At 42.9% G+C, this 26,308-nt stretch overlaps 1 protein-coding gene and 1 long non-coding RNA gene across 7 annotated transcripts in view; one reads left to right on the plus strand and one right to left on the minus strand.

Moving 5' to 3' along the window:
• Window positions 1-12,970, minus strand: part of GMPR (guanosine monophosphate reductase) — a 34,220-nt gene extending 21,250 nt beyond the window's left edge. For 2 of the 6 annotated variants that reach the window (XM_053246312.1, XM_053246315.1), the window contains exons 1-4: window positions 11,779-11,910; window positions 7,575-7,694; window positions 4,491-4,574; window positions 624-797 (exon numbers count right to left, since the gene is read on the minus strand). In XM_053246312.1, the coding sequence (XP_053102287.1) occupies window positions 624-797; window positions 4,491-4,574; window positions 7,575-7,694; window positions 11,779-11,865 (465 nt within the window). In that variant the 5' untranslated portion in view covers window positions 11,866-11,910. Of the gene's footprint in view, window positions 1-623; window positions 798-4,490; window positions 4,575-7,574; window positions 7,695-10,843; window positions 11,341-11,778; window positions 11,911-12,876 lie in introns of those variants that run through there. The other 4 variants (XM_053246316.1, XM_053246311.1, XM_053246313.1 and 1 more) reach the window with 4 other exon arrangements.
• On the plus strand, window positions 11,896-23,357 carry LOC128323354 (uncharacterized). The gene is made up of 2 exons (XR_008306222.1): window positions 11,896-12,034; window positions 21,792-23,357. It is a non-coding gene; the product is annotated as an uncharacterized LOC128323354 (long non-coding RNA).
• Window positions 23,358-26,308: the final 2,951 nt, after the last annotated feature.

The following is a 26,308-nucleotide window of genomic DNA, read 5'->3' on the forward strand; positions in this document are numbered from 1 at the left end:
GCAAGAGGGGAGGGCATGCCCTCTCTCTTGCTGTTGGTCCCCTGCAACTGGTATTTAGGAGATGATGGTCCTAAGAGAAGTGAAAGTCAGTATCCAGCCCACCCTCTAAACTGGTCTTACCACAGCCACTGAGAAAAAAGGTGATCCACAGGGCTTTACCAGAGGCTTTACCTGAGAAACCTTAAATACTAGCTCAGCAACAGAACTGCAAGGTGATCTTGATCAAGTCATCAGTTATGAACCATAGGTATGTGCAAAGCTTATACCAGCTTGTACCATTTTCCTTTCAATAATTCCTCCTGCCAAACCCACAAACTACTTTCAGACCTTCTTGAATTTAAAAATGCTTTGCAGTTCAACTGGGGTAAGGGTCTGCCGAAGAGAAAATTGCTCAATAGGCCCTGAAGCAGCTTGCTGGAGCATAACTACTGTATGCTAACCTGGGGTCCCCATCTGTAAAATGGGGATGACAATAACGATATTGACGCAAGGATGAACACGGAATTCAATCCTGCAGAAACAACAGGACCATGATAACATGAAGCACACATATGTTGGAAGCCACAAAATCTCTTACCAATTTGCAAGCCCATCCATCTCCCCATTTCCCTCATCATACTTACCATGATGGTGTGATTTGGGAATCTGGCATGTACAACTTTCACAAACTCCACAAAATGTTCTGAATAACCATTGGCCACATCCAGGCAGATATACTTGAGAAGTGGAATAGCCTCTATGATATTTGTCAGTTTCTGAAAGTCTATCATTCCGCTGCCTGAGCTAACTGCTACATGCTGGAAAGAGAAAATGAGAGTGATCTGTGGCTTTTAAAGGAATGAAGCCAAGTGTGTTCTCACTGCATCTATTTGCACATGCAAATCTTAAAACATGCAAATGTTAGAATGTGGGGGGGAGGGGGAGAGAACAGAAAACAATGAGAGAACAGCTGGAAACTTGTGGCTAGGGCTTGGACCCCTGGGTTGAGAATTAATGTGAATTCTTCCATTCCCAGCTATACAGTCTAATAACTTATGCATGCTATTGGTTCTTCTGGAGCATTCAAAGTTAGCAAATCTATCTAATAGTTGTTGATCTGTTGTTCAAAAGTGGCATTTCAATCCTTTCCAGATTATTAAAACAACTCCCATTTATGTCAATGATGTTTGCAGATAAGAACTACCTAGTGGTTTCTACCCCATATCCACAAACCATTGCTTGATATATATTTTTTCCTTTCCTTACATTGCTCTGAATACTGGCTGACATGATACGCAGTCTACTGCCTCCGTAATGATCTGCTGTGGAGCTCTGGCTGACTTCAACAGGATAACATGCAGAAACACAGCTTCTGCTAACACTGCCTGAGGGCATCTTTTGAAGTCTGCAAAAACCCTGCAGTGGATCTTTACGGAGCCATAGGCTGTGTATCATGTCAGCCAGTGTATATTATTTCCTGTTTGATCTCTTAAGCATTTCCATTTCTTATTATAGTAAAATCTTACATGTGTATTTTTTCTTAACCTTTTCTCATAAGATATTTGCAAAGAAACCTTCTTTCTATCTAATTTTATGAAGCCAAATTACTTTTAATGTGAAATCACTTTTTCCTGAGCTGCCTAGATATCACCCACTAACACCTCAAGAACTACAATAAATTATGTCCAGTTATAAATACATATAAATTATATTTTTCCACCCTTCCTCTGAGGAGCTCAAGCTGGCATAAGTTTCTCCCCCTCTTCATTTAGCCTCCTACGAACCCTGTGAGGTAGGTTAGGCTGAGAGATAGCGACTGGCCCAGAGTCACTCAGTGAGCTGTGTGCAGATTTGATGCGAGATCTCTTTGAACCTAATCCAACATTCGAACCTCTCCTCCTTAAAGAAGGCTCTACTTCTTGGACAAGGTGCTTGAGTAAGTGGCTGCCACGCAATTCCAGACACTTTGAATGAGACTGATTGTCAGAATCCTATTCAGGCTGGTTTCAGGCCTGCTATGCTATGAGGTATTGGTCAGTCAAAGTCTCACTCCATTGCATCCTGCCCAGGGACACTGGAAAGCCAATCCTTATTCTCACTTAAATTAATGGGAATTTAGCATGTAACTTTGCACATTAGCTCCTTAGACTATATATGCAGAATGAGGTGCAAATTTTTATTTATTTATTTATTTATTTAATTTTACATTTTATATCCTGCTCTTCCTCCAAGGAGCCCAGAGCGGTGTACTACATACTTAAGTTTCTCCTCACAACAATCTTGTTAAGTAGGTTAGGCTGAGAGAGAAGTGACTGGCCCAGAGTCACCCAGCAAGCATCATGGCTGAATGGGGATTTGAACTCGGGTCTCCCCGGTCTTAGTCCAGCACTCTAACCACTACACCACTCTGGCAAATGAACTGGTGAATCCTAAAATGGTAGAACGGACAGAACCACTTTAGACTGTAGGGGTAGATCACATATTTTAATGTGATCTTTTGTGCAAAGCTCCCTGAAAGTAGAAAATCAGCTCAACAAAGAGTAGTTTGAAAACTTACTCCCTAACGAGCTACATATTTTTTTCTTATAGGGAAATGTTTATATAAGCGAGTATTCAAAAATGTCATTCGCCACCCCACAGTACCTGAAATGGTACTATTCATTCTACCGCCTCATTTTGCTGCATTTGTGGACTAGCCATTATCTGTATCTTAGTTTTGCTGGTTGGTGCTCAAAGAGTAGGCATACCAATGGGCTCTAATCCACAAAGCTTAAGCTACAATAACTGTTAGTCGTGATGGTACCAAACTCTCTGCTGTTTTTGCTACAACAGACTAACATGACTACCCTCCTGGCAGCAGTTGATCTTTATAGTCAATTTTCTGCCATAATATTAATATTGTGCTAATGAGTTACAGTGAACCTGGTTTGAAGAAGAGCCAACTAAAACTTAACCCAGGGAGAGAAACAGGTCACGGAGTAATCCTGGTTGCCATGGAAACTACAGAACTCAAAAAGGGAGAAGCCAGCTAGGCAAGAGCCCAGGGAGGGAGCAAGGGAATGAGGGCAATTAGAAACTGTTAACCAGTGTTGAAAGACTTGGGAATTTATATATGTGTACACAGACACGGGGACTCCATGAGAACTTTCATATTCTAATATGCAAACGTTCAAGAAATCAGGCTTGCTCAGTGCCACACTAACTTGGATGCCAACAGTTTTTGGAGAAGGTTGCACAGCTGTAGTTCCTAGCATGGCTGGAGTTGTGTGTGTGTGTGTGTGTGTGTGTGTGTGTGTGTGTGTGCTGGAGAGCTAGAAAGAATGGGTCTTCTCTACTCTATTGCTGTTGCTAACTTGAATGGAGTGTGCTGTGCAAAAGGGAGTTCAAGTTGTCTGAGTGACCCCTACCCCTGCAGAAGCACCTCTAGCAAAAGTGTATGGTGAGAAACGAAGACTGCCTTTCCTCTCAGGTTGTCTGACATAATTGTGAGCTTTTCCCCTTTCACAGTTTCTCTGGAAAACTGAGTTTTAAAAAACCCTGAACGTTTTTGTTTGTTTCTTTGTTCCTTGATTTGTTTTGCAAGGGGCTGCAGAGAAATGAACCTCTGTAAACAGGGTTAGCTATTAGGAATGTGCCTGGGATCACAGCTGCCTGAGTTGAGAAAGGGAAATAGCTGACAAATATGGCAGCCATTTTCCGCTAAGGCACTTCTTTGAGGGGAAACGGTTTGAGAGGTGAAGTAGTCGCTTATTGTGATGCTGGGGGAACGGAAAAGATAAAGGGGTGCAGGAAGAGATGTTGGAGTTTTCCTTCCCCCTTTTAAGAGTTCTGAGCAAAACCTAAGAATTTTGAGGTTCTGGTATGACGATTCCAAATACATAGGGCTGGTTCAAATGGTACTTTCGCAGCTCACTCAATTAAAAGGGGGACATGCCGAGTGCATGCCCATCATAACATCTTTCACCAATGTCCCAATAACCTCCCAGCACATCCCTTTATCACATGGAGGGCTTTCGTCCAAACAGCTCTTCTACATGTGTTCCAAATACTAGTTTAAAGTAGTTTTTGGAGCATATGTACAGCTGCCATTCAAACAAACAGCCCGCCACACACACGACACAATGGGATGTCTGCAAAGGCTGTCACAATAGGCACACATTCAGCATGTTCTCCTTTTAATCACCTGGGTCAAGGAATTATTATCTGAACTGGCCCATAACCTAGCAACACTGCTAATAGCTATGGAGGAGCTCTGTCAAATCTCATGGCTGTTTTCTCCTGAAATGATCTTACTCCATGAGAGAGATTCATACTTATATTATTTTATTATACAAACTTTTGTTAATACACTTCTCATTACCTCTATTAATATTTGCTACAGCTAAGATTTCTTGCTCATGTTCCGTTACACATACACACAAACGCTTTCTGCATTTTTTTTCTAAATTCTGAGGAATGCACAGTTTAGAAAGTAGTAATTAAACACAATAATTAACCATATGAAAATATACCTCAAGGCATTCTGGGTGATTGCTTGCAAACAGTTTCCATTCTTCCAGAGAGTAATGCTTGTGTATGGCAGTGAACATTGCATGCTAGAAAAGCAAAAAAGCCAGTATTATTTTACAGTTTGATGCTGTGGCACAAAATATGATCTTATATTAATCAAACATGAACTGTTAAGATATGATTGTGCTGTAATTATTTATTTTATTTAAAATATTTCTATACCGCCGAAAACTTGCATTTCTGGGCGGTTTGCAATTATTATGACTACAATACTCTCTCAGTGGTTCTTATTTAACTAAAGTCACCTCGGTCATTTTTCACAGGGGGCTACTTAGGTCAGATCAGCTGCCAGAACACCAGGTCAGCTGCCAGAATGCTAGACTGAGGTGAAAATTGTTGTCATCTTGCTCCTCATAGCCCTTCCTGTCAAGAGCTGTTGAGAAGAGGAAGAGGCAGGAGCAGGAACTATTTTAAAATCTGTAGTGAAGAGGCTCCATTCCTCCTGTGTACTTGTAATCTGCTACTATGTTTTGCATTGGGGGTGCATAATGGGCGTGGAGAAGAATATCAAATGAAATCTGGTAGACATAGCAATAGCACTTACATTTATATACCTCTCTAGAGCTGGAAGCTCTCTAAGCGGTTTACAATGATTTAGCATATTGCCCCCAACATTCTGGGTACTCATTTTACTGACCTCGGAAGGATGGAAGGCTGAGTCAACCTTGAGCCCCTGGTCAGGACTGAACTTGCAACCTTCCGGTTACAGGGCGGCAGTTTTACCACTGCACCACCAGGGGCTCATAGTTGGGGAAGCCTTCAATGAGAGAGAGGACTAATTAGTGTTAATCTTTTAATTATTTGTTGTGAGCTGCCTTAAAGATCCATATGGGTTAAAAGGTAGTATAGAAATATTTCAAATTAAGAAAAAAGAATAGCATGCTAAGCCAGTAAGGGACAATCTACATGTAGAAACAGGACTCCATACATAGATTTTCTCCATCCCACATGCAAGAGAATGCAGTGCAGAGAGGAAAATGTCTGCACAAATACATGTTTGGTTAGTTTCTTATTCAGTAGCTAATCACTACACTTGCAGAGATTCTGCAAGGGAGAAGCTGAAAATAAACCAACCAAAACTGACTTTTATAAACATGTAGTATGACTGTCATACATGGATCCCACATCACTGTTGGCACCACATGTAAATGCTATCAATTTAAATAGAATTTGCTTCCATATAAGTTTGAGGACCTAGGCTACAATCCTCTACAACATTTAATCCAAAACAGCATTGGAGCAAAATTCAACTTTAAAGGAAGTGGGTTGAGAACTGAAGTATAAGACCATTCTTCAAGCTTTTAAAAAATGATTTTTATTTTACTCAAATTAAATACAATTATAGCCACCCAATAGCACAGGAGAGAAGTAACTTGCCTAGGGAGCAAGAGGTTGCTGCTTCGAATCCCCACTGGTATGTTCCCCAGATGATAGGAAACACCTATATCGGGCAGCAGTGATATAGGAAGATGCTGAAAGACATCATCTTATGCTGCGCTGGAGATGGCAATGGTAACCCACCCCCCATGCATTCTACCAAAGAAAACCACATGGCTCTGTGGTCACCAAGAGTTGACACCGACTCGATGGCACAACTTTACCTTAACCTAAATGCAATTATACAATATAATATAAGGACCAAGGTCTGAGGTGTGCCTCAGCTGGGCCAGGACCCATTCATCTCCTGGACCCTGCTAAGGTGAAGACGCTGTTGCCCCTGTCAAGGGGGAAGAGACAATAGTCCAGGCCTTCTCTGCTGCATGATCACTGGCAGGCTTGAGTTATGTCTTAGATGGCCCAGACCCTGCCCACACACCACCACCCAGCCTTGAAATGTTTTTGCTTTGCTAAGGAGAAGAGATGAGAACCCAGGCCTGCCTGCTAAACCATCACTGACAGGCTTCAATTGCACTTCAGCTGGCCCAGTTGAATGAATGATATTATCTGCTGTTTATATAAAATAAAATTTAATATTAGGTTGTATATTATTTTGAAATGCACTACACTATAAACAAAATCCTTCTTCTTCAAATGTGTCCAAAGGTGTTTCTTCTTTTGCTTTTCCACAATATGTTGGCTTAGTTAGCTTTAGGGGGAGCATTTTCAGTTAGAAAACACCACCACAAGAAAGGGTTAATCTCCCCCACTCCGTACACAGCATGGTCCTGATGCGAATTCATTCATTTATTCATTCGATTTCCATACCGCCCTTCCAAAAATGGCTCAGGGCGGTTCACACAAAGAAATAATCAATAAATAAGATGGATCCCTGTCCCCAAAGGGCTCACAATCTAAAAAGAAACATAAGGTTTCTTATGAAACCAGCAACAATCACTGGAGGTATTGTGCTGGGGGTGGATAGGGCCAGTTACTTCCCCCCTGCTAAATAAAGAGAATCACCACGTTATAAGGTGCCCATTTGCCAAGTTTGCAGGGGTCTGCATCCCCATGTCATTTATTTGGCGAAAAAGAGGCACTTCCAGTAATAATCACACCTCTTACTAAAGCATATCACATTTGGCTCTTAGAAATGTTTAACTTTAGCTGGACCATGCCTTATATGTCTGAGATGTAGACAAGCCCTAATATTGTGGTCTAGTCCTTTTAGTCCAGACTGGTTGTGTTAGAGACAATCTCTCTCTCTCTCTCCATCCGTTCAGTCGTGTCCGACTCTCGATCACTCTATGGATCAATGCACTCCATGCCATCCTATCTCAGACAGCTTCCTTTAAGTCCACCATGGTCATTCCAGTGTCATTTTCTATAATATCCAGCCACCGAGTACAAGGCCATCCCCGTCTCCTTCTCCCGCTGATCATTCCCAGCATAATTGTCTTTTCGAGTGAGTCGGCTCGCATGACATGACCAAAATATGTCACTCTATGTTTGGTCATCTTCGCTTCTAGCGATATTATTGATATTGGAGACAATAGCTCAGAGTAACTGGATAACATTTTAAATCACGCAGATGCAAGTTTTGTTTTGTTTTTGTTTTTTAAGGGGAAGGAAAATGAAAAAGCACTTACTTTAGTCATAACCTGTGCCATTTCAAAAGTGCCCACTGTATCCATATTTGCTACTATAATGGGGATCCCTGTGTAGGTTTGCTTAGAGTTACGGAATGTGAAGGTACGCATAAGATCTACCTGTTTTAAAAAACAAAAGTATGTTTCAATCAGCACCGTGTATCAGCAAGGGATAACAGCATCCAATAGCAAAAACAGGCCCTTCATTACATATAAAACGAAATCATGCGGTTAGGAAAATGAAGAGATTAAAAAGGGGTAATGCATATTGAACAATTCTTTTTCTCCTGGGGTCTCTTTAGCCAGTTCCATAAACAACCCATGCTGATGCTGTTGGAAACATATGCTTAAAATGGTGAGAGTGTAGCAGAGGTGAGTGAGCATATAGTTCAAACTTAATCTTTCAAGCTCTCTGTTATGTCCCATTTAGGTTGTAGGCTGTTCTAAAGCATGCGAAGAGCCTAGAATTCTACAAAAATCAATGGGATCGAATGAGGCCTGGAATACTTAAGGGGAGCATTGTCTTCCATATATACCAACCAGTGTTCCCTCTAACAGAGATTCCCAGATGTTGTGGACTACAGCTCCCATAATGCCCATGTGAAAATCATTGCAGCTGGGGATTCTGGGAGTTGTAGTCAACCACATCTGGGAATCCCTGTTAGAGGGAACACTGATACCAACCTGCTTATTAAGATTCAGCTCAGAGAAGCTCTCGACCCATCACCTACTGGTGGCTTCCAGACCATGGAATCAGCTGCCTTTTTAGATCAACCAAATCAGAGATCTCAGCCCCTTATGGTGCTTTAAGAGTCTATTTAGATAGGCTTTGGGTGCACGGTGCACCTAATCCAACTGTATTTTGATTTTATTGGCTGGAGTTTAGTTGCTCTTCTTCTTGATTTTTGAATGGCATTATTGTCACATTGAATTTTATTTTAATTGTTCTTTGCCTTCAGAATTATTAGACTGAAATAAATTATACATATTCTAATTGGAATTAGAATACATATTCTAATTGGAAGTGACTTCAGGTCACCTATCCAGTTTCAGAATTAAAAGACACCAGAAGTAATGAGGGAGAACTTACTTTCTGCCACTTTCTTAGAGCCAAACTAGACATTACATCAAGAACATCATTAGCTCTGGAATGCTTGGGCTGGGTGCTTTTTCTTAAATAGCAGTTGTGGGGGGTTGATCTGGACTGAGAGACTACTGCAGAGGCAAAGCCCCTCTTCCCCATGGTCAGTGTTCCCTCTAACAGAGATTCCCAGATGTTGTTGACTACAACTCCCAGAATCCACAGCTGCAATGGCTTTTGCTTGGGGATTGTGGGAGTTATAGTCAATAACATCTGAGAATCCCTGTTAGAGGAACACTGACCATGGTCCCAATCTAGACCACTCACCCATACTTACTGCTGTGGGCAGGGGGAAAGCATTCCAGGGTCAGTAATGTGCTTGATGCAATATGTAATATGACTGTTAACTGATAGGTAGGTAAACACCTAGTTTTAGCACAGTAATTGACCACACCAAAATGAATATGATTAAAAAGTGTCAAAGACTGGGTTATACACTTATATAAAAGCCAGTTCTTCTATGGGATGGTTCAAATGATAACTTTGGTCTGATTCAGCCTGTCTTGGGGAGCTGTCTCCTTCACTAACTCAGTGCACTGGTCTCACATATTCAAAGTCAGCCTCCTCATGTGAAATCTAACATGCATAAATCTCAATCACACCTGGAAACATCCAGGGAACAGACCTATGATTGAAGCCTACATGCGCTGGATTTTATACTCGTAGCCTGACTTCAGACATCTCTACACGGAAATACCAGAGGCAGGAAGAGCAAGCACATCATCACACTATTCCATGCCAACCAGCCCACCGTGACCAAGATATGGAACCTAGGGTTCCCTGGGATCTTTATAGAACCCAGCTATAAAGATAGGAGCAAGTTTGATTCTCAGTGGTTCTCCTGGGGTCTCTGGGAAGAAGTAAGCAGGCAGCAATCTTGGACATAATTGAGAAGAACCAAAACTTGCCCTTCTTCCCAAACTCTACAGTTGTGAGGAGCAGGTTTAGACCCCACATCAAATAAGATTCAGCACTGTTGAGAGTTTAGCATTTAGGCTGTGCTTCACACATAAATGATCAATAGATGGTGTTCATTTCCCCACCCCACCCCGCTGCCCCGAGAGGAGAAGCACATTCACATGTTATTCATCTTATCCAAGACTACTTTGGCCAAATTCCTCTCCACTTCCTAACATCATGAATTTTCTTGAGAAAGCAGGATTGGCAGTGGTGCCAAACTGGGCAGCTGACTGTCCCTTAATTTCAAAGATTATCCTCCTTGATTTCAAAATAGAATATGACAAGAAAAAGGAGAGAGGATTTAAAGCTGATCCTAAACACACTCCTGTATACAGTTACTCAGATGCAAACCATGTGGAATTCAAAAGGACTTAAACAGAAGTAATTGGGCACAGATTACAGCCTGACTTGGATGCTGTAATCACTTTACACATTACATTATAGCAAACAAGTATGTGCCATTAAATAGCAGAAGGTTGCAGTTAATCTTGGTTCCTTAGTTCATGGACCTGAATGATACCATCTCATTTAAAGGCATAAAGTAAAACATTTCAGTGCCCCTTAAAATAAAATGAGTGAACCCCATTTAAATATATGTTGACTATACTCAAGGGTATGCAGGCTCTAGTTGAAACTAAAGCAATTTCACTGACCGTTTAAAAAAAACACAAACCCATTATAGCACTTCACAGAAAAAGCTCTAGAGTAGCCCTAATCTTTGGACCGTTGTCCCCAAGGTGATTGGTAGGTCATGGTTAGCCTGTTGGGCTAATAGATATCAGAAACCCACATTCCACAGAGATTTCCAACAATGCTATTACAGTTACAGAGGTGTAATCGTGAGCTGCTTATGTGAAAATGTGTTTCCAAGCAATCATGGCTACTGGCCAATCAGAGAATAAATGTCTACAGTCACTGAACAATATAGCTCTAATATGATAATACAAATCATCCAACTACACCAATGAGATTGCAGGAATGAACATAACAGAAAGAAGGAAAAATCAGCTCTTTCATGGACAATCCTTTTGTGACAAGCATGAAGTGTGTGTGTGTGTGTGTGTGTGAGTGAGAGAGAGAGAGAGAGAGAGAGAACATAAGATAAGAAGAGCCTGTAGTGGGGGATGATGAGAGTTGCAACAACAGTTGGAGAGCCAAGGTTGCCTACCTTGTTCCACAGTGGCCAATCAGATGCTTCTTGAAAGCCACCAGCAGAGTATGAAGGCAACAGCCCTTCTCTGACGTTGAACCTGAGGCAATTAGTAGCCACTGGTATACTGGCTCTGAACATGAAGGTTCCATTTAGTTACCTAAAAGGCTAACCGTCAAGGATAGTCTTAACGAATATAAGTAATCCCTCTTTTAAGCCTCAATTTGTGTAGTTCATGTTATATTTCCAGCACACTTTTTATCTGACTGCCAATCTACAAAAGTGCATATTTTTCTCTCTGGAGTGTGTGTCTATTTGTGTGTATTCTCTCTCTCCCCTCCACCCAGTACACCTGATTTGCCTTGTCCTCACAAGACCGCTTACACCATTCCTGCCCCGCTCAACAAAACAGCAGGCTTGTGATGCACGCTTTGTAATTTGAGTCATCATCGTGGGCCCTTGGAGTCCACCCATTGCCCTGCATATGATGTGTCATGCCATTTGTTTATTGGCGCTTCTACCAACAATCCTACACAATGCCGGCCAACTCTAGGTTACCTTCCTCCATGCCTTCTGGTTACTTGCAAAAATAAAGAAACATTTCAGCAGAAGCAGATGCACCTGTCAGATCACAATAAGCAGTTATTAAGTGCAAGGGCTCTTCCTTGCAAGAAGGCAAACTCATTCTGCAAAAGGAGGAACGAAAAAGATAAAGATATTGTTGCAGTGTGACTAGCTATGCACCAGAATCAAACCTACCAGTGCAGAGAGTTAATAAATGGAAAGATCTGGGTGGGTTTTTTTGGCGGGGGGGTGGTGGTTAGGGAGGAACAGACAAGAGGCAGGGAGGACCGAACTATCAGTCTGTTAGCTTGGGAAATGCAAATAAAGAGAAAAGGCGAGTTAGATGCGAAGGATTAAGAAAAAGCATGCTTGTTTGGAAATTCCCCCACCTCTGCTCTGCTTTTGAGGCTGCTTCGTTTAGGTCTAACCAAGACATCTTTAAAGTCCAGTTTGAGATCTGCATCTACTCGAGGCATCTTGCCGATACAGTTAGGTTGGAGGAGAGGGGCGCTCCTCGCTTCCGTCTCTTGGGCTGCGTTTTCTTTGCTTTCTTCCCTGCCGCCGCCGCCGCCGCCGCCGCTTATTGCCAGTCTGAGCCTTGGGGCAGGCAGAACAGAAGCAACCAAAGCTTGTTCTCCTTGCAGGGTGAGTATTTATAGGGAGAGGAGCACCGGGATACAGTGTCCAAGCCCCATAGCTTTATTAGGCACGGGCTGGTTTTGGAATGTGCACGGTCGGTAGCAGGCAGGTCAGACAGCCGGCTGCTCCTGCCTTCCCCCACCTCGGCTTCCCTCCCCGGCCGCTCTGTGAGTGCTGCCTGGCTGCGTGTGCCTTCCTACAGCAATGCAGTTCAGCAAAGCCGTACCAGACCAGAGACGCTGCAGCGCTAGTGGCGGCGGCGGCGGCGGCAGCAGCAGCGGTAGCAAGCTGCAGCACAAGCAGCGGGAATGTGATCGATTGAGGGAGGGCCGCGGTGGGGCCGGGAGGGAGAGAGAGGTGGCCACACCGGACTTGGAGGGGAATGGTAAAGGCATCAGGCGCCGGCGACCGGATTAAGTGGGTTAGACGCAGCAACTCCAAATCTGGGCCGGCGGAGTGTGGAGAACTAAGGGCAACCCAAGGGCAAAGGAAACAGTGAGCGTCCATGCGACACCCCCCTCCCAAATATCTATATGAATGCTCTTATGTAAAAAACAACAACGGGGGAGGGGGCGCTTTCTTCTTCTTCCATCTTACTTCTCCCCGTTCCCGCCCGCCCCACTTCTTCTGAAGTAATTCCGTCAGTTTTCAATGTTAGCTCTTCAAGAGGACTTCCCCCTCGAGCATACATACGATTTCCAAGACCGGACAAAGGGAAGTCTGGGCTGGGGGGCCCTGAAATGTATATGCCACAGAAAAGGGGGGGGGCTTTCTCTATCCCCCCCCTCCTTTTGGAGGGTTGTGGGAAAAGTCAGGGGCAGTAGGCAGCCTCCGATAGCCATACTCACCTTGACAGCATTGTCCCATAGCCACACAGAAAGCTGCCTTCTACTGAGTCAGACCATTGGTCCCTCTAGCTCAGTAGTGTCTACTCTGACTGGCAACAACTCTCTAGGGGTTTTCAAACAAAAGTTGTTCCCTTCCCTCCTTGCAGATGCTGCCAGGGAGCAAAACTGGGACCTCCTTCATCATGCTCTTCCACTGGGGGAGAAGCAGTTTTGAAAACAATTCCCATTATGTAAAATCTTATTTTGATGCCACAAATCAGACCACAAAATCATGTCTTTTGGGTGAGATGGGCGGGAGGGTTAATTTCAGCTTTGCAGTCTGCAACTACAGTATTTGCAAAGAGTGAAAATAGGTGGGTGTTTTCCTGCCTAGAGAGCAGGAGGTTATTGGTTTGAATCTCCCACTGGTGTGTTTCCTAGAATAAAGGAAACTCCTATATTGGGCAGCATTGATATAGGAAAGTGCTGAAAGGCATCATCTCTTACTGCGCTGGAGATGGCAATGGTCAATCTCTCCTGTATTCTTCCAAAGAAAACCACAGGGCTCTGTGGTCACCAGGAGTCGACACCGACTCAAAGGCACAACCTTTCCTTTCCTTTTACTCCACTGCAATCTAGTTTCAACTGTTCCCTGCCCAGAAAAATGTGTGCCCCCTTCACATATTATCAACACCCAAATCTCTGGTGTCCTGCCTCGCCACCTCCATTCATTTATTCATGCCTTCCTTCTTCCACCCACCCATTCACCCACTCAGCAATACCTCTGGGAAGACCACAAGCAGGAGATGAAGCTATACTGTTCTCAGGCAGACTAGGCTTTTTCCACCCTTGCCCCCCAAGTTTGACCAAAGTAAACAGAAGTGCAAAATTCATGTCAAAACACATCATTATTAAATCTTATAGAGGGGAGGGGGAAGTACCTTCCACAGCATATCATAAATAGGAATGTGCACAAACCGCAGTTCAAGCACAGTTCAGAAGCAGGGACCTGGAGCTTTAATAAAGAGGAGAACAGGTCCTTACCTGCTCTCTGCCACCCCATGCAGCTTCACTTGCTGGGGCAGCGTGCATCTCAAGAATCCCTGTGCGATGCCCGCACACACATGGCGTCCACACATGTGCATGTTTGCGCTATGCAGGGATTCTTGGGACATGCTCTGCCCCTGCAGGAAGCTGCTTGGGGCAGCAGAGAGCAGACAAGGACCTGCTCTCCTCTTTCTTAAAGCTCCCGGTCCCCATTTCTGAACTGTGCTCAAATTGCGGTTTGTGCACATCCCTAATCATAAAGGACTCCAACAACTGGAAATCTTATAGAAGTTATCTCTTGTTGTGTATCTCAAACATACGTATACGATGAATATATATATATCGCTTTTCAACAAAAGTTTCCAAAGCTGTTTACAAAGATATAAATAAATAAAATGGCTCCCTGTCCCCAAAGGCCTCACAATCTAAAAAAGAAATATAAAATAGACACCAACAACAGCCACTGGAGGGATGCTGTGCTGGGGATGGATAGGGCCAGTTGCTCTCCACCTGCTGAATAAAGAGTATCACCATTTGAAAAAGTGCCTCTTTGCTCTGTTAGCAGGGCAACAGAGTTCTAATGTGAGTGAGTTCTTAGATGAGTTCTTAGATTATTTCTAATCTACATAGATTAGAATTCATAGATCTCAAATTATACTTACAAAAGCCAAAACATTCGTGATTGAACAATGCTGCCTAATAACAAGAGAGACAGGTGAATTACGTCAAAAACCTCAGAACTCAGACTACTCACTGAAGGAAGGCTCTTTCAAGGGGCCCAGAGCAGTGTACACGGTTATGGTTATTCTCACAACAACCCTGTCAGGCTGTCTTTCATCCAGCCTGAGTCACCTGGTGAATTTTATGGCTGAATAGGGATTTGAACTCTGGTCTGGCCAGTTCTAGTCCAACGCTTTAACCCAGGGCTGCACAACTTTAGCTTTCCTGCGGATCGTGGCGGCTGGTGAGGGCTGTGCTGGCGGGGCTGCGAGAGGTAACTTTAAAAAGAGCCAGCGTGGTGTAGTGGTTAGAGTGCTGGACTAGGACCGGGGAGACCTGAGTTCAAATCCCCATTCAGCCATGATACTTGCTGGGTGACTCTGGGCCAGTCACTTCTCTCTCAGCCTAACCTACTTCACAGGGTTGTTGTGACGAGAAACTTAAGTATGAAGTACATCGCTCTGGGCTCCTTGGAGGAAGAATGGGATATAAAATGTAAATAATAATAATTAATTAATGGTTACTGTTGGTACCACCGGCAACTGCAAACCACCCCAGCCAGCAGCTCAGGTGCAGTGGCTGCTGCAGCTCCAGGACTCAACTGGCCTCTGCACCTGTGTGGAGGCCATTTGTGTGGTCAGCATGGTGTTGACCCCAGCCACAGCTATTCTTGCTGAAGAACTGGGTCTTTTGTTTTTCTATTTACATTTGACAAGTAAATGACTAGCAGCACCTAGGATGTTAATTGACCCAGGCTCTGTGAATTTGCAGGAGCAATTGACTTCTTATAATATAAACACCAGACTTCACTGGAATCCATGCAAATGCATCATTTGCTTGCCCATATTAAACAGGGCCTGACTATTTTATTCATGGCTGTTCTGCCAGTTGTGAAACATATTTTTGCCATTGAGGAAACAGACCAGAAATTGCTTGAGATTTCTTCTGGCAAACTCTTTGAGAAGGAATAATCTCCTCCTCCTCCCCCTCAGCAGGACATGTGAAGTTCCTGGCACACTATTGACGGTTTAATGAATTATTATACAATTAGTAGTATATGCTGCCATGGAGACTTCAAACCTTTTGCCCTAATCCACAAATTGGCAGTTTGTTTTTTTCTTCAGGTCACCTGACCGTGGGTTTTTTTTTTAGGTGAGGGAAGATGATAGGTGAGATGCTTCTTTAATTTTTAAGAATTCAAATAAGTACTTATTCATGAGTATAGTATGTGAACTTGGATTTAATCTCATTTGACCATATCCATTTCATATGGAGAGTGCCATAACTGGAAAGGATGGCCTAATTAAGAGCTAAGGGCTCTGGCAAACTGGGTCCCAATGAATGATTCATCTAAAGGGGCTGGCAGAGGGGAAATGGCTCTGAAAATGTGTTTCAGAGATAAAACGTTTCAGTTAATGCTTTATCATACTGAATATGCACAGGCATGCACACGCAATTCTATATTAACATGAACCCCTTGCATGATAGCTCCCTATACACACTCTACTCCTATTTATTTGCTTACAGCATTTTAAAAATTAATAATCCTGTCCTCAAGGGGTTCCCAGTATTTTTTTTTTTTAAATGAGAATTTTAAAAAAAGAAATACAAAGAAGGTAGGAAACTGAGCCATAAAGAGGCTTGGGGCAGAAGCCTCTATCCCTAAGGTAAGTCAGCCTTTGCCCTCTACACTCTCTCTGCCTACAGGAAACAACACAACATTGAGACCAGTTCACATCATCATAATTGGATGATTGTGACATCATGTGACAATTTGCATGTTTGAATGGGCCATCACAAAAACCCACATTTCTACACATAGTTTCTTCTTCTTCTTCTTCTTCTTCTTCTTATTATTATTATTATTATAAATTTGATTTCTATACCGCCTTTCCAAAAATGGCTCAGGGCGGTTTACAAAGAGAAATAAAGCAAATAAGATGGCTCCCTGTCCCCAAAGGGCTCACATTCTAAAAAGAAACATAGGACACACACCAGCAACAGTCACTGGAAGTACTGTGCTGGGGGTGGATAGGGCCAGTTACTCTCCCCCTGCTAAATAAAGAGAATCACCATGGTAAAAGGTGCCTCTTTGCCCAGTTAGCAGGGGTCAATGCCTTTGTAGCCATTGACCAGTATACTGGAAGATGGGGGCAGATTTACTGCACAATTGCTTTACGGTCTGTATGATTTCCCTTATGTTCCTAGAAACAAAAGAGGTAGATATTTACCTGTTTTCCCCAATGAAAGGGAAAGGGTCTGTTACCTCCCTGAGGGGGCCAGGTCTCCTCAAGCCCCAATTTGTATGTAGTCATGATTGTAGAGTTTGAGTTTCCTCTTCTAACATTACACTGCTAACATGAATGAATCAAACCTTTGAATTACCAGAGCTGAGCAAAGTATTGTATGAACTGGCTCTAACTGTGCAGACTTGTAGTAAGGAGCTTGATCTTCTGAGTCATGTTTGCAGATTGCCAAGTATGGACCCCTGGATCTTAATTTTGTTGATGTTTATTGAATTTCAAATTTTGATGAGCTTCTTCATTATGTTAAGTCAGAGGCTGAAGAGGATTCAGAGTTTTATTATCCCAAAATAACTGGCCCATACACACCCATATTACTTAACCCCTTATATGTTGTGGGCACACTGAGCTCCCGTAACCACACATCCAACTACTTGTTCAGCCCATCTGACATCTTTTGCATGCGCTTTCACAACCGTTCCTAGCTGCATACACTGAGCAATGAATCCATTCCTTCAGATTAGTTGTTTTTAGGCAGATATAAATCAAAAGAAATACAAAATAAGTGGCAAGAAAAGAAGGAAAGAACAGCCCAGCAACAATTCCTTGCAAGGGATATGCCTCTCGTTACAATGTTAACTTTTTTGCTTTAACTTGGCTTAACTTGGCCTCATTTAAAAGAAAATGAGGCCAGACCATTCACTTGTGATGGTTTTTATTTCCTTTAATGGTGGTGGAGACCTGCCATTTACTGGAACAGTAGATGGTAAGATTCAGAGCTGGAAAGCAGAGCCTGGTGCTCTTTTTGCTCGTAGGCAGAAAGCAGCTGATAAATGATAACACCACCCACTTTTCTGCGGTCATACCCTCTACTTCTTATCTGACCTTTCCATGCAGTACAATTGGCACAGTTCTATTCTGGCAGCAAATCATGGTGCTACCTGATAACTTTTTCTTATTTTTAGTTTAACTTCCCTAGCTTGAACCAGCCACTGTATTGCACTTCTCCTTTATGGCATTATATGGGCATTACATTCATGAGTTAATCGAGTGTATAGCTGCCTGTCTATTTACTCTTAGGGCTATTTTCATGAATAAGTAAAGCAGGAGAGCAGCACCAAAAATTTCCTTGCCTAAAAAGAAAAGTAGATTGGTGCAGAAAAATATATGTTTATTATAGAATGCAAACACGTTTTGAGCTATGTACTCTTCATTAGAGGAAAAGAGTTAAGAAATAATAGTGTTCCTAAGGATACTTCTTACCTTAGCAAGATGTTAAGTTGCTAAGTACATTATTTTCATGAATAATCATATATTTTTGTAGTAGAGTTCCCAATGTTGTGTGCCAAATTTTTATCAATTTTACGTGATGGCAGCTGTTAATTTGAGTAGGAAAATGAAGTTACCAGTCAGTAGGAACTTCATATTTGTCTGTTTTGTTTGCTGTTGCTGCCATTCTTATTGTGCCTTTATTCTGCATATTTTAATGGGTGTGGGGAGGAGAGAGTTATGCTCCCGTAAGCAGCTCTTAATGTACTAAATGAAAAGCAGGGTATAAATACAGATGTAAATAATATCAAGATGGTCTTGGAGCAGTTTTATGGGGAAAGCCAGAAAGCTTGTGCTTCAAGATGACATGTCACTTAGGAATGATAGTGTGAAGTGGTACAGGGTGGTTGTCCTTGACAAGGAGCATACAGAAACAAATAACAGCTCTTAGACAAGACCAAAGACTTGTCGGAAAAATTACACACTCACAAAGGAGAATTGGAGGGGGACACAATGTATAACAGGTCGACAGATTTTCTTTGGATTTAGGAGCCAGACTACAAACACAAAATTACATGACTTGGTGGCAGACATTGCAGAGGAGGAGGGTGAGTAACATAGCTAGAATAAAAACAAGGCTGCCTGGGACAAATAAAGATTGTGACTGGGTTCACACAATCACAAGTATCCTGATTAAAAAGTTAATCAGGATTAGTGAGCCCAGCAGACCTGATTGTATGAACCCAGGATTTCAGGGCAGTGCTGGTCAAACTGCTCTGGTTAACCAGCATGTTACCAAGATTTAATTGGGCCTGCCTCTCACCAGCTCAAATAGCCCTTTTCTTCATAGGCTCTGTTGTCTTCACTGCCAAAGAAAATACTGATGTCAGATACATCATGGCCACTTTCAAACTCCTTGAAGTAGGCATAAGTGAAGCAAGACTGAGGAACTGTGCAGTTTGCTGTCTGCAGGGAACAATACTGAGAGTTGACTGTCCATGTCTTCACATTTGGTGTGTTGGGAGTTGTACGCTGCCATCTTCCACTGGAGGAAGTTTGACCCCAAAAACTTCAAGTTCATTGAACAGAACAGAAACCAACTGGTCTCTCTGGTCCAGGAAGGGGGTGAAAAGGAAGAGGGTGAAAAGAAATGGTAAAACAGGCAACATCAGCATTGTAGAAGGCCAGAGACAAGGGTCTCGGGAACAAGGGATGAGGTGTGGACAGAAGGCCTCACTTACCTACTTTATACTGTTCAGTGTCGCCCAATGAAATCAAGTCAGAACAGAAACTTCACAGAGCATAGAAGTTAACTAGTGGGACTCTTTGCCACAAGATATGCACTGGCTACTCACTTAGATGTCCTTCAAAGTGGATCAGGCAAATTTCAGAAGGAATTGGGCTACAGACAGTCATTAGGCATGATAGCTAAATGGAATCTCCAGATTCAGAGACAGTCTTCCCTTGAATACCAGCTGCTAGCGGGGCAAACAGGGAAAGATGAATCAGAAAATGTAAAGGAGAGCTGGTCTTGTGGTAGCAAGCATGATTTGTCCCCATAGCTAAGCAGGGTCTGCCCTGGTTGCATTTGAATGGGAGACTTGATGTGTGAGCGCTGCAAGATATTCCCCTCAGGGGATGAAGCCATTCTGGGAAGGGCAGAAGGTTCCAAGTTCCCTCCCTGGCTTCTCCAAGATAGGGCTGAGAGAGATTCCTGCCTGCAGCCTTGGAGAAGCTGCTGCCAGTCTGTGAAGACAATACTCAGCTAGATAGACCAATGGTCTGACTCAGTATATGGCAGTTTCCTATGTTTCCTAAAAGACACAGGAAGGAAGAGTGAAGGTGAGGAGATCAGGGGATGTCTTCCATGATACCATGCAAAAGGAGAAAAAGAACTGAGGAATTAGTTGGGGAGAAGGGATATACCAGGATTGTCCAATCTGACAATCTACTTTCCAGTTGCTGCTTGACTACAACTCCAGTCACCCCCTGCTGTAATTTATTGGAACAATAATAATTAATTTCAGTAAATAATGTATGTTATTAAAACTATAATGTAAGATGCATTCTAGAACCCCTAAAGGAGTTTCTGTTATATCTGCACCTTAGGAAACTTGCTCCCCTCTGTTCAATCCTCATAAGTAGCCCACGAGTCAGGGATAGTAATTCTGTCCATAGTTTGTTTCATTGTCCTTCTCATCCATCCTACCACCACCTCAAGTAAACCAAACTATCATCCCAGAAATGGGCAAAATCAGTGTTGCCACCACAGCTAAACTGCTGCTTACATTTATCAATACAGTACTATAATTTCGTCTAGATTTAACTTTGGCATATTGGAAGATCAGGTCAGTTTTCTTGCATGGATAACTGGTCCTTAATTTACAGTTGTGAAGCCTCAAGCCACTAGATGGTGCAGTTGGGCACCCAGATGAATAAGTTGTTCATCACTAGCCATAGCCCTTAAAAACAAGGACATATGCATTGGTTTTTAAACTGCTAAAGTTGTACGGTCAAGTTGATGTTGACTCCTGGCGACCTAAGCCATGTGGTTTTCTTTGGTAGAATACAGGAGGGGTTTATCATTGCCATCTTCCGCACAGTATGAGATGCCTTTCAGCATCTTCCTATATCACTGCTGCCCAATATAGGTGTTTCCCATAGTCTGGGAAACATACCAGCGGGGATTTGAACCAGCAACCTCTTGCTCCCTAGGCAAGTTATTTCCCCACTGCATTAGGTGGCTATTTAGTGCTGGCAAATTAGGGCTTCTTTCAGATGTATTCCATCTTCTTTACCTAAAGCGGCTGTTGCTGGTCTTCCAGATGACATACAGGCCTTTGAGCATTTTTCTGCTACAATTATCCCCCAAAGCATCCATAATCAGTAGCTGATGAATACCATTTTTCTTTTCATTTGAAGTCAGAAGGAGGAATAAGGCAAGAGGAGGTGGCAAAGATGGTAATTGCGCTATCTAGGACTGGGAGATGTGGCTTCCGTGTAGGTGCTGATTTGCTTTGCTTTCATGGCTCCAGCCCTGGATGCCCGCTGACGTGTGCACCTAGAACTAGGGGTGTGCACGGAATTGCGGTCCGGCACCGAGGTGGGGGGTTCCTTTAAGAGCGGGGGGGAGAGCCTACTTACCCCTCCTGCCGCTTTCCCCCTCCGGCACTCGTAGTTCTTTTAATAATTGGGGCAGCAGGATACCTCCCTGCTGCCCCTTCTTACATTTTGCTGCTGCTGGCTATACTCCAAAAGGCTTCAATAAGCCTGTAGCACACGTGCATGTTGCGCACGCTTCACGTCTCCACGATGTGCATGTGTGCGCACGCATGTTGCGGAGACGTGAAGCGCGATGTGCACGTGCACTACAGGCTTATTGAAGCCTTTTGGAGTATAGCCAGCAGCAGCAGCAAAATGTAAGAAGGGGCGGCAGGGAGGTATCCTGCCGCCCCAATTATTAAAAGAACTACGGGCGCCGGAGGGGGAAAGCGGCGGGAGGGGTAAGTAAGCCCTCCCCCCGCTCTTAAAGGAACCTCCCACCCCGAACCACCCATGTCCGGACCGGTCCGGAGGCCTTTAGAATGGCCTCCGGAACAGTCCTGGCTCATCACTACCTAAAACACCTATGGGCCAACCCACTTCTCTCCCATTTAGGAGTGTGCACGAATAGTTTGATGTCAAACCAGTTCACATCAAACTGAGCCAGTTTGGCAGTTGGATCGCAAATGGGGCCGGTCTCGTCTGCGATGGAACCTTGGAGCCAGAGGAGAATGAGGAACTGGACCCAACAGGGCCTGCTGGAACGGCAGCAGTTCGGCTGCAAAGGCTGGCATTCTTCTGTACCCACCATCACTTGCCCATTCACCAAGGCTTTTTCCAGATTACACACTGCAGTGTACTCACACCATATCCTCTAAGTGCCCCTCCATATTACTTGTGTTTCCACATCGGTGTTGCTACGCTGTCAGCAGGGTGTGTTCACATTTCCCATGCCTTGATTCAAATTTTAATGATACGTTTTTGCACTACAATGTTGTAAATGCGCTGCAGGGAAGTAGCTGCATTTTTCCGTTGTAGGAAGCCTTGCCCTGCATTGGACAGTTCTTTGCCCCCGCCCTGTGCTTGCTTCCCTCATCCCTTCCCCTCGGGAAAGAAACAGGCAGGGAGAAATCTTGGCTTTCCCCTCCTTTCCTCCCACAGATCCCAAACCCCACACCTCCCTCCTCCTCCACTTGCTTCCACTATAACTTGAGCTTCTGAACACAGAAGAGGAGGGGGAGGGAGGAGATCGGAGGGGTTTTATTATTATTTTTCCACAGGGGCTCTTTTATGCACCCCCCTTTTAATTTGCTACTTTGGCCAGAGACTCATATTAGTGCAGCTGAGCAGATTTCTGAATCCCACCCTTTCTGGTGCACCTTTTACTGAAGAGGAAGCGCATTGAACTAAATCATTTACTTCTGTGCAATTACACTTAAGAGCCTCCCCATCTCTTACAACTTTTTAAAAGGCAGTCAAGACACATTTGTTCACCCAGGCTTTTAATTACTGTTTAATTGATTATTTTTAATAGTTCTAACATTTTAAATTTTTAATTGTTGCACTGTTGAAATCTTTTTATTTGACCGGATATATGTTTTAATTAGTTTTAGTCTCGAAAAAGATCTTTCACCACTTGCTACTGATATTGGAAGCATCAATAGTATCCATAATGAAATTGCTAAATTTTGAAATACACTTATTAAATCGTTTGAGTATATATATATTGCAATAACTGCACTGTGTCATAATCCTTCAGTTCTTTAATGGTATCTTTGAATATCCTTAGTTCATTGTATAACTCTTGACCACTGATATCTATTTCTTCACCATCACTCAAAGCAAATAGTAAATTGTTGCACTTTTCTTTTAAAGATTCATCATCTAGATTGTAAATTTCATTGAAATTTGAAGAGGAACTGAAATTTTTATGCATGACTTGTCAAAAGATCGAATCTTTCAATTAAATAATTGATTATCACATCCATAACTGGATGGAAAAATGAAGTTTTATATCTATGTTGCGGGTTAACCGGCCTTTCTTCTTGACTTCCGTAATCAAACACTTGTTTTTTTCATCTGTGTTATGTATTGTCTCTGAATGCTGGACAAATTTCTAAATCGTTTGCTAATGCTTTTGCTGATTCAAGTTACAAGATTAAAGTTTTCATCCAAGCGGAATTCTCGAAAAAAGTTTATTAAATTATTTAAGGGATTTGTCATGTCATTCAAATTGGTGTTTGACTTTTGAAGCATTTTACTCACTACACTGATCCGGCTCAAAATATCGTACCAGATTATAAGTGAACAAAGGAATTCATAGTCTTTGATTTTTAATGCTAAAGTTTTTGCTTCATATTTTGTGTTATTGTCATTTTTGTCATTTTCATATATGTCGACCAAGGCGTCCAGAACATCTCCAATATTATTCCTTAATTGTTGAAGGGCATCAATTCCCATCGGCTATCTGACAAATTCTTCAGCGTAATTTTAGTATATGTATTCAACACAGCCCACCGCTTAGACAAAGCACTAAAAAAATTGTAGAGTTCATGTATAACATTAAAAAAGCAAATTGTTTCTGTGTTCACTTTAGCACTGTCACTGACAACTAAATTTAAGGTGTGTGCTGCACATGAGACGTAAAACGCCTGCACGTTCAGATTCAGTAAATGTCTTTGAACATTTACTGTGCTTGCCACGCATATTTGCCCCGTTATCATATCCCTGGCCACGCAGATCTTTTATATTTAACAAATTATGGCACTACATGAAAATTATAACTGCACCTTCCTTGCTTTCACTGATGCAAATTGGTCTATGATGTGATCAAAGTCAGTTTTTTCAGTTTCTTCTCTTTCTGCACTCAGCAGAGCAAGATCACAGACTCTGCCTTGACCCATGGAGGTTCTCAAATATGAAAGTATTAGTTTTAACTTGCTCAGTGATCTCTCACAGCTGGCAATGGAAACTGAGATGGTTAGAATTATTTTGGGAAATTCTCAGAATCTAAGATCTCAAAATTTGTCAGAGATCATCAGCATTCACATCGGAATATGACACTGGCACTTACTATAATCTAATTTTATCACCTAGAAACCTATAACTACAACTGCCAAAAGTTTACACATTATATATGATTTGTTGTTGCGTGACAAGCTAGTTGCTGGAGAACATTTAGAATACTAAATATGCCAGACAGTGGCAAAACACTGTATCTTTCGATTTGCAGCATGATGTTTCTAGAGCAGTGATACTGGCTGGCCTCTGAGATCCCACAGATATAGACATGTGCATGTCAACTGCACTTGAACAAAAACAAACTGAACAACAAATCTGTCTGGAATCAAACTAGCTATGATGGTGTACTTTTACTGAAAAGAGTTTTGCCAAACTATTATCATCATCGTTACTTTCTCATTAATAATGCAGGAATTTAAGGGAACATGAAAAATAAATCTGAGTTTCCCAAGATGCAAACCCCAGTCACATCCAATTTGATATTCGTCAGTCCAGCTAATATCTTACATTTGGTAAAAACAAAACTTTATGCATTGTTTTAAAAGGCATTTTCAGTTAAGATCTAGTTACTCTTGCCCCACCCCCAGTTAAAAGAATCCTTAGGTTTATTGGAAGTTACAATGCACTTCAAACAGGGAAATGTGGGTGATGGCTGGTTAAACTTGAGCTCATTTTCCCCCCTGTACAGAAATAAGGTGCTGTTGGAGAAAGAAGGAAAGCTTGGTTAAATTCCCTTAAAGAAGCCAAAAACCTAGGGACAGTGGAATGCCTCTCACTGCACTGATTTCTATTTAACATTGTGAGAGGGGAGGAGGGAGGCAAAAAGAGGATTGGAGCTGAGGATGTCTCAGAAGGAAGTGAAAAATCTAATGATCTCTGGATGAAGGATGAAGGAAGAAAAAATGGGGGAATGGCTGTCCAATAGATGTGGGAAGCCAACAAAGGGAGAGTGAAAACAGAGCAGAAACGGGTCAAGAAAAAGAAAGACGGAAATAAAGATAAAAAGGAGTACAAGAGGCAACTATGGAGCAGCAGCGCTGCCACATTCTCTTTCCCTCCCAAATACACAGACATATCTTGAGAGCAAGGTAGAGGAGGCAGAGTCAGGAAGGGGCTGCAGGCCCTTTCCTCTCTGTGTGTGTGTGCATACGAGAGCACGCGCCTATAACCCGATGCCACCCCCGAGAGCTCCCCTCCTCCTCCTCCCCTCAAGCTATAATTAGCAAGCCTGCAAACTCCAGCTCTGCCCTGCCGCCCCCTGTGCCCTTCCCTGGCAAGGAAAGGAGGGAGAGAGGTGGGCGGGGCATCCTGGCGATTGTACCATACCTTAGCCTGCAGATACTGGGGGAGGGGGGCTATTCTCTCCCCACTGAGTGGTAGGGGACACAGGCTTTGCATACACAAGATTTGGTTGAAGGGAACCCAGAGCGGAATCTGATTGGGTCTGTGGCTATGAAGGGCAGAACCAAAAGATCTGGCGAAGAAGCTGCATGAGGAGTAAGCGAGGTGGCACTCGGCGCCCTCCAGCGGGTGGCACCCCGATGCGGTGCATCATCTGCTTACCATGATGAGCCAGAAATACCTGGGAGGGCTCCTGACACAAGTGTTGCTTCATTTGCTTCTCCACCTGGAATGATGGTAGGGATGGAAGACCATGGGATAACTGTTGATGGGGGCTTGGGTTTGGAGGAGAAAGAATATGGTGGAACATGGGTGGAGGTTTGGGGATCACTTGAAAGAGAGGAAATAAAGCAGGAATCAGGAAAGGATGATGGCCCATAGCCCCAGTGGTAATTGCCTTCCTTTTCTGCTTAGGTTACCTGGCTGGGATGCAGCCTGTGGTTGTGTTTGGGGTGGGCCAACTAAGGGAACAAACTATTGGGAATTCTCTCTGTTAAGAGAATCCCTTTTTCATTATAGCAGAGTGCACAGAGGCACAACACAGCGGAATTTGGTTAGGCATGCGTGTATGCTGAAAGTAAAGTAACTTGGAGCCAGTTCATAGTTTCAAATCAATATATATGGTATTTATTAGAGAATTCCATTCTAGAGAGGAAAGTGAGGAGTTAGGATCTCTAATCTATCTAGCTAACTGGATGCAGATGGATTCT

This window comes from Hemicordylus capensis, chromosome 4, assembly GCF_027244095.1.
Source record: "Hemicordylus capensis ecotype Gifberg chromosome 4, rHemCap1.1.pri, whole genome shotgun sequence".
NCBI lineage: Eukaryota > Metazoa > Chordata > Lepidosauria > Squamata > Cordylidae > Hemicordylus > Hemicordylus capensis.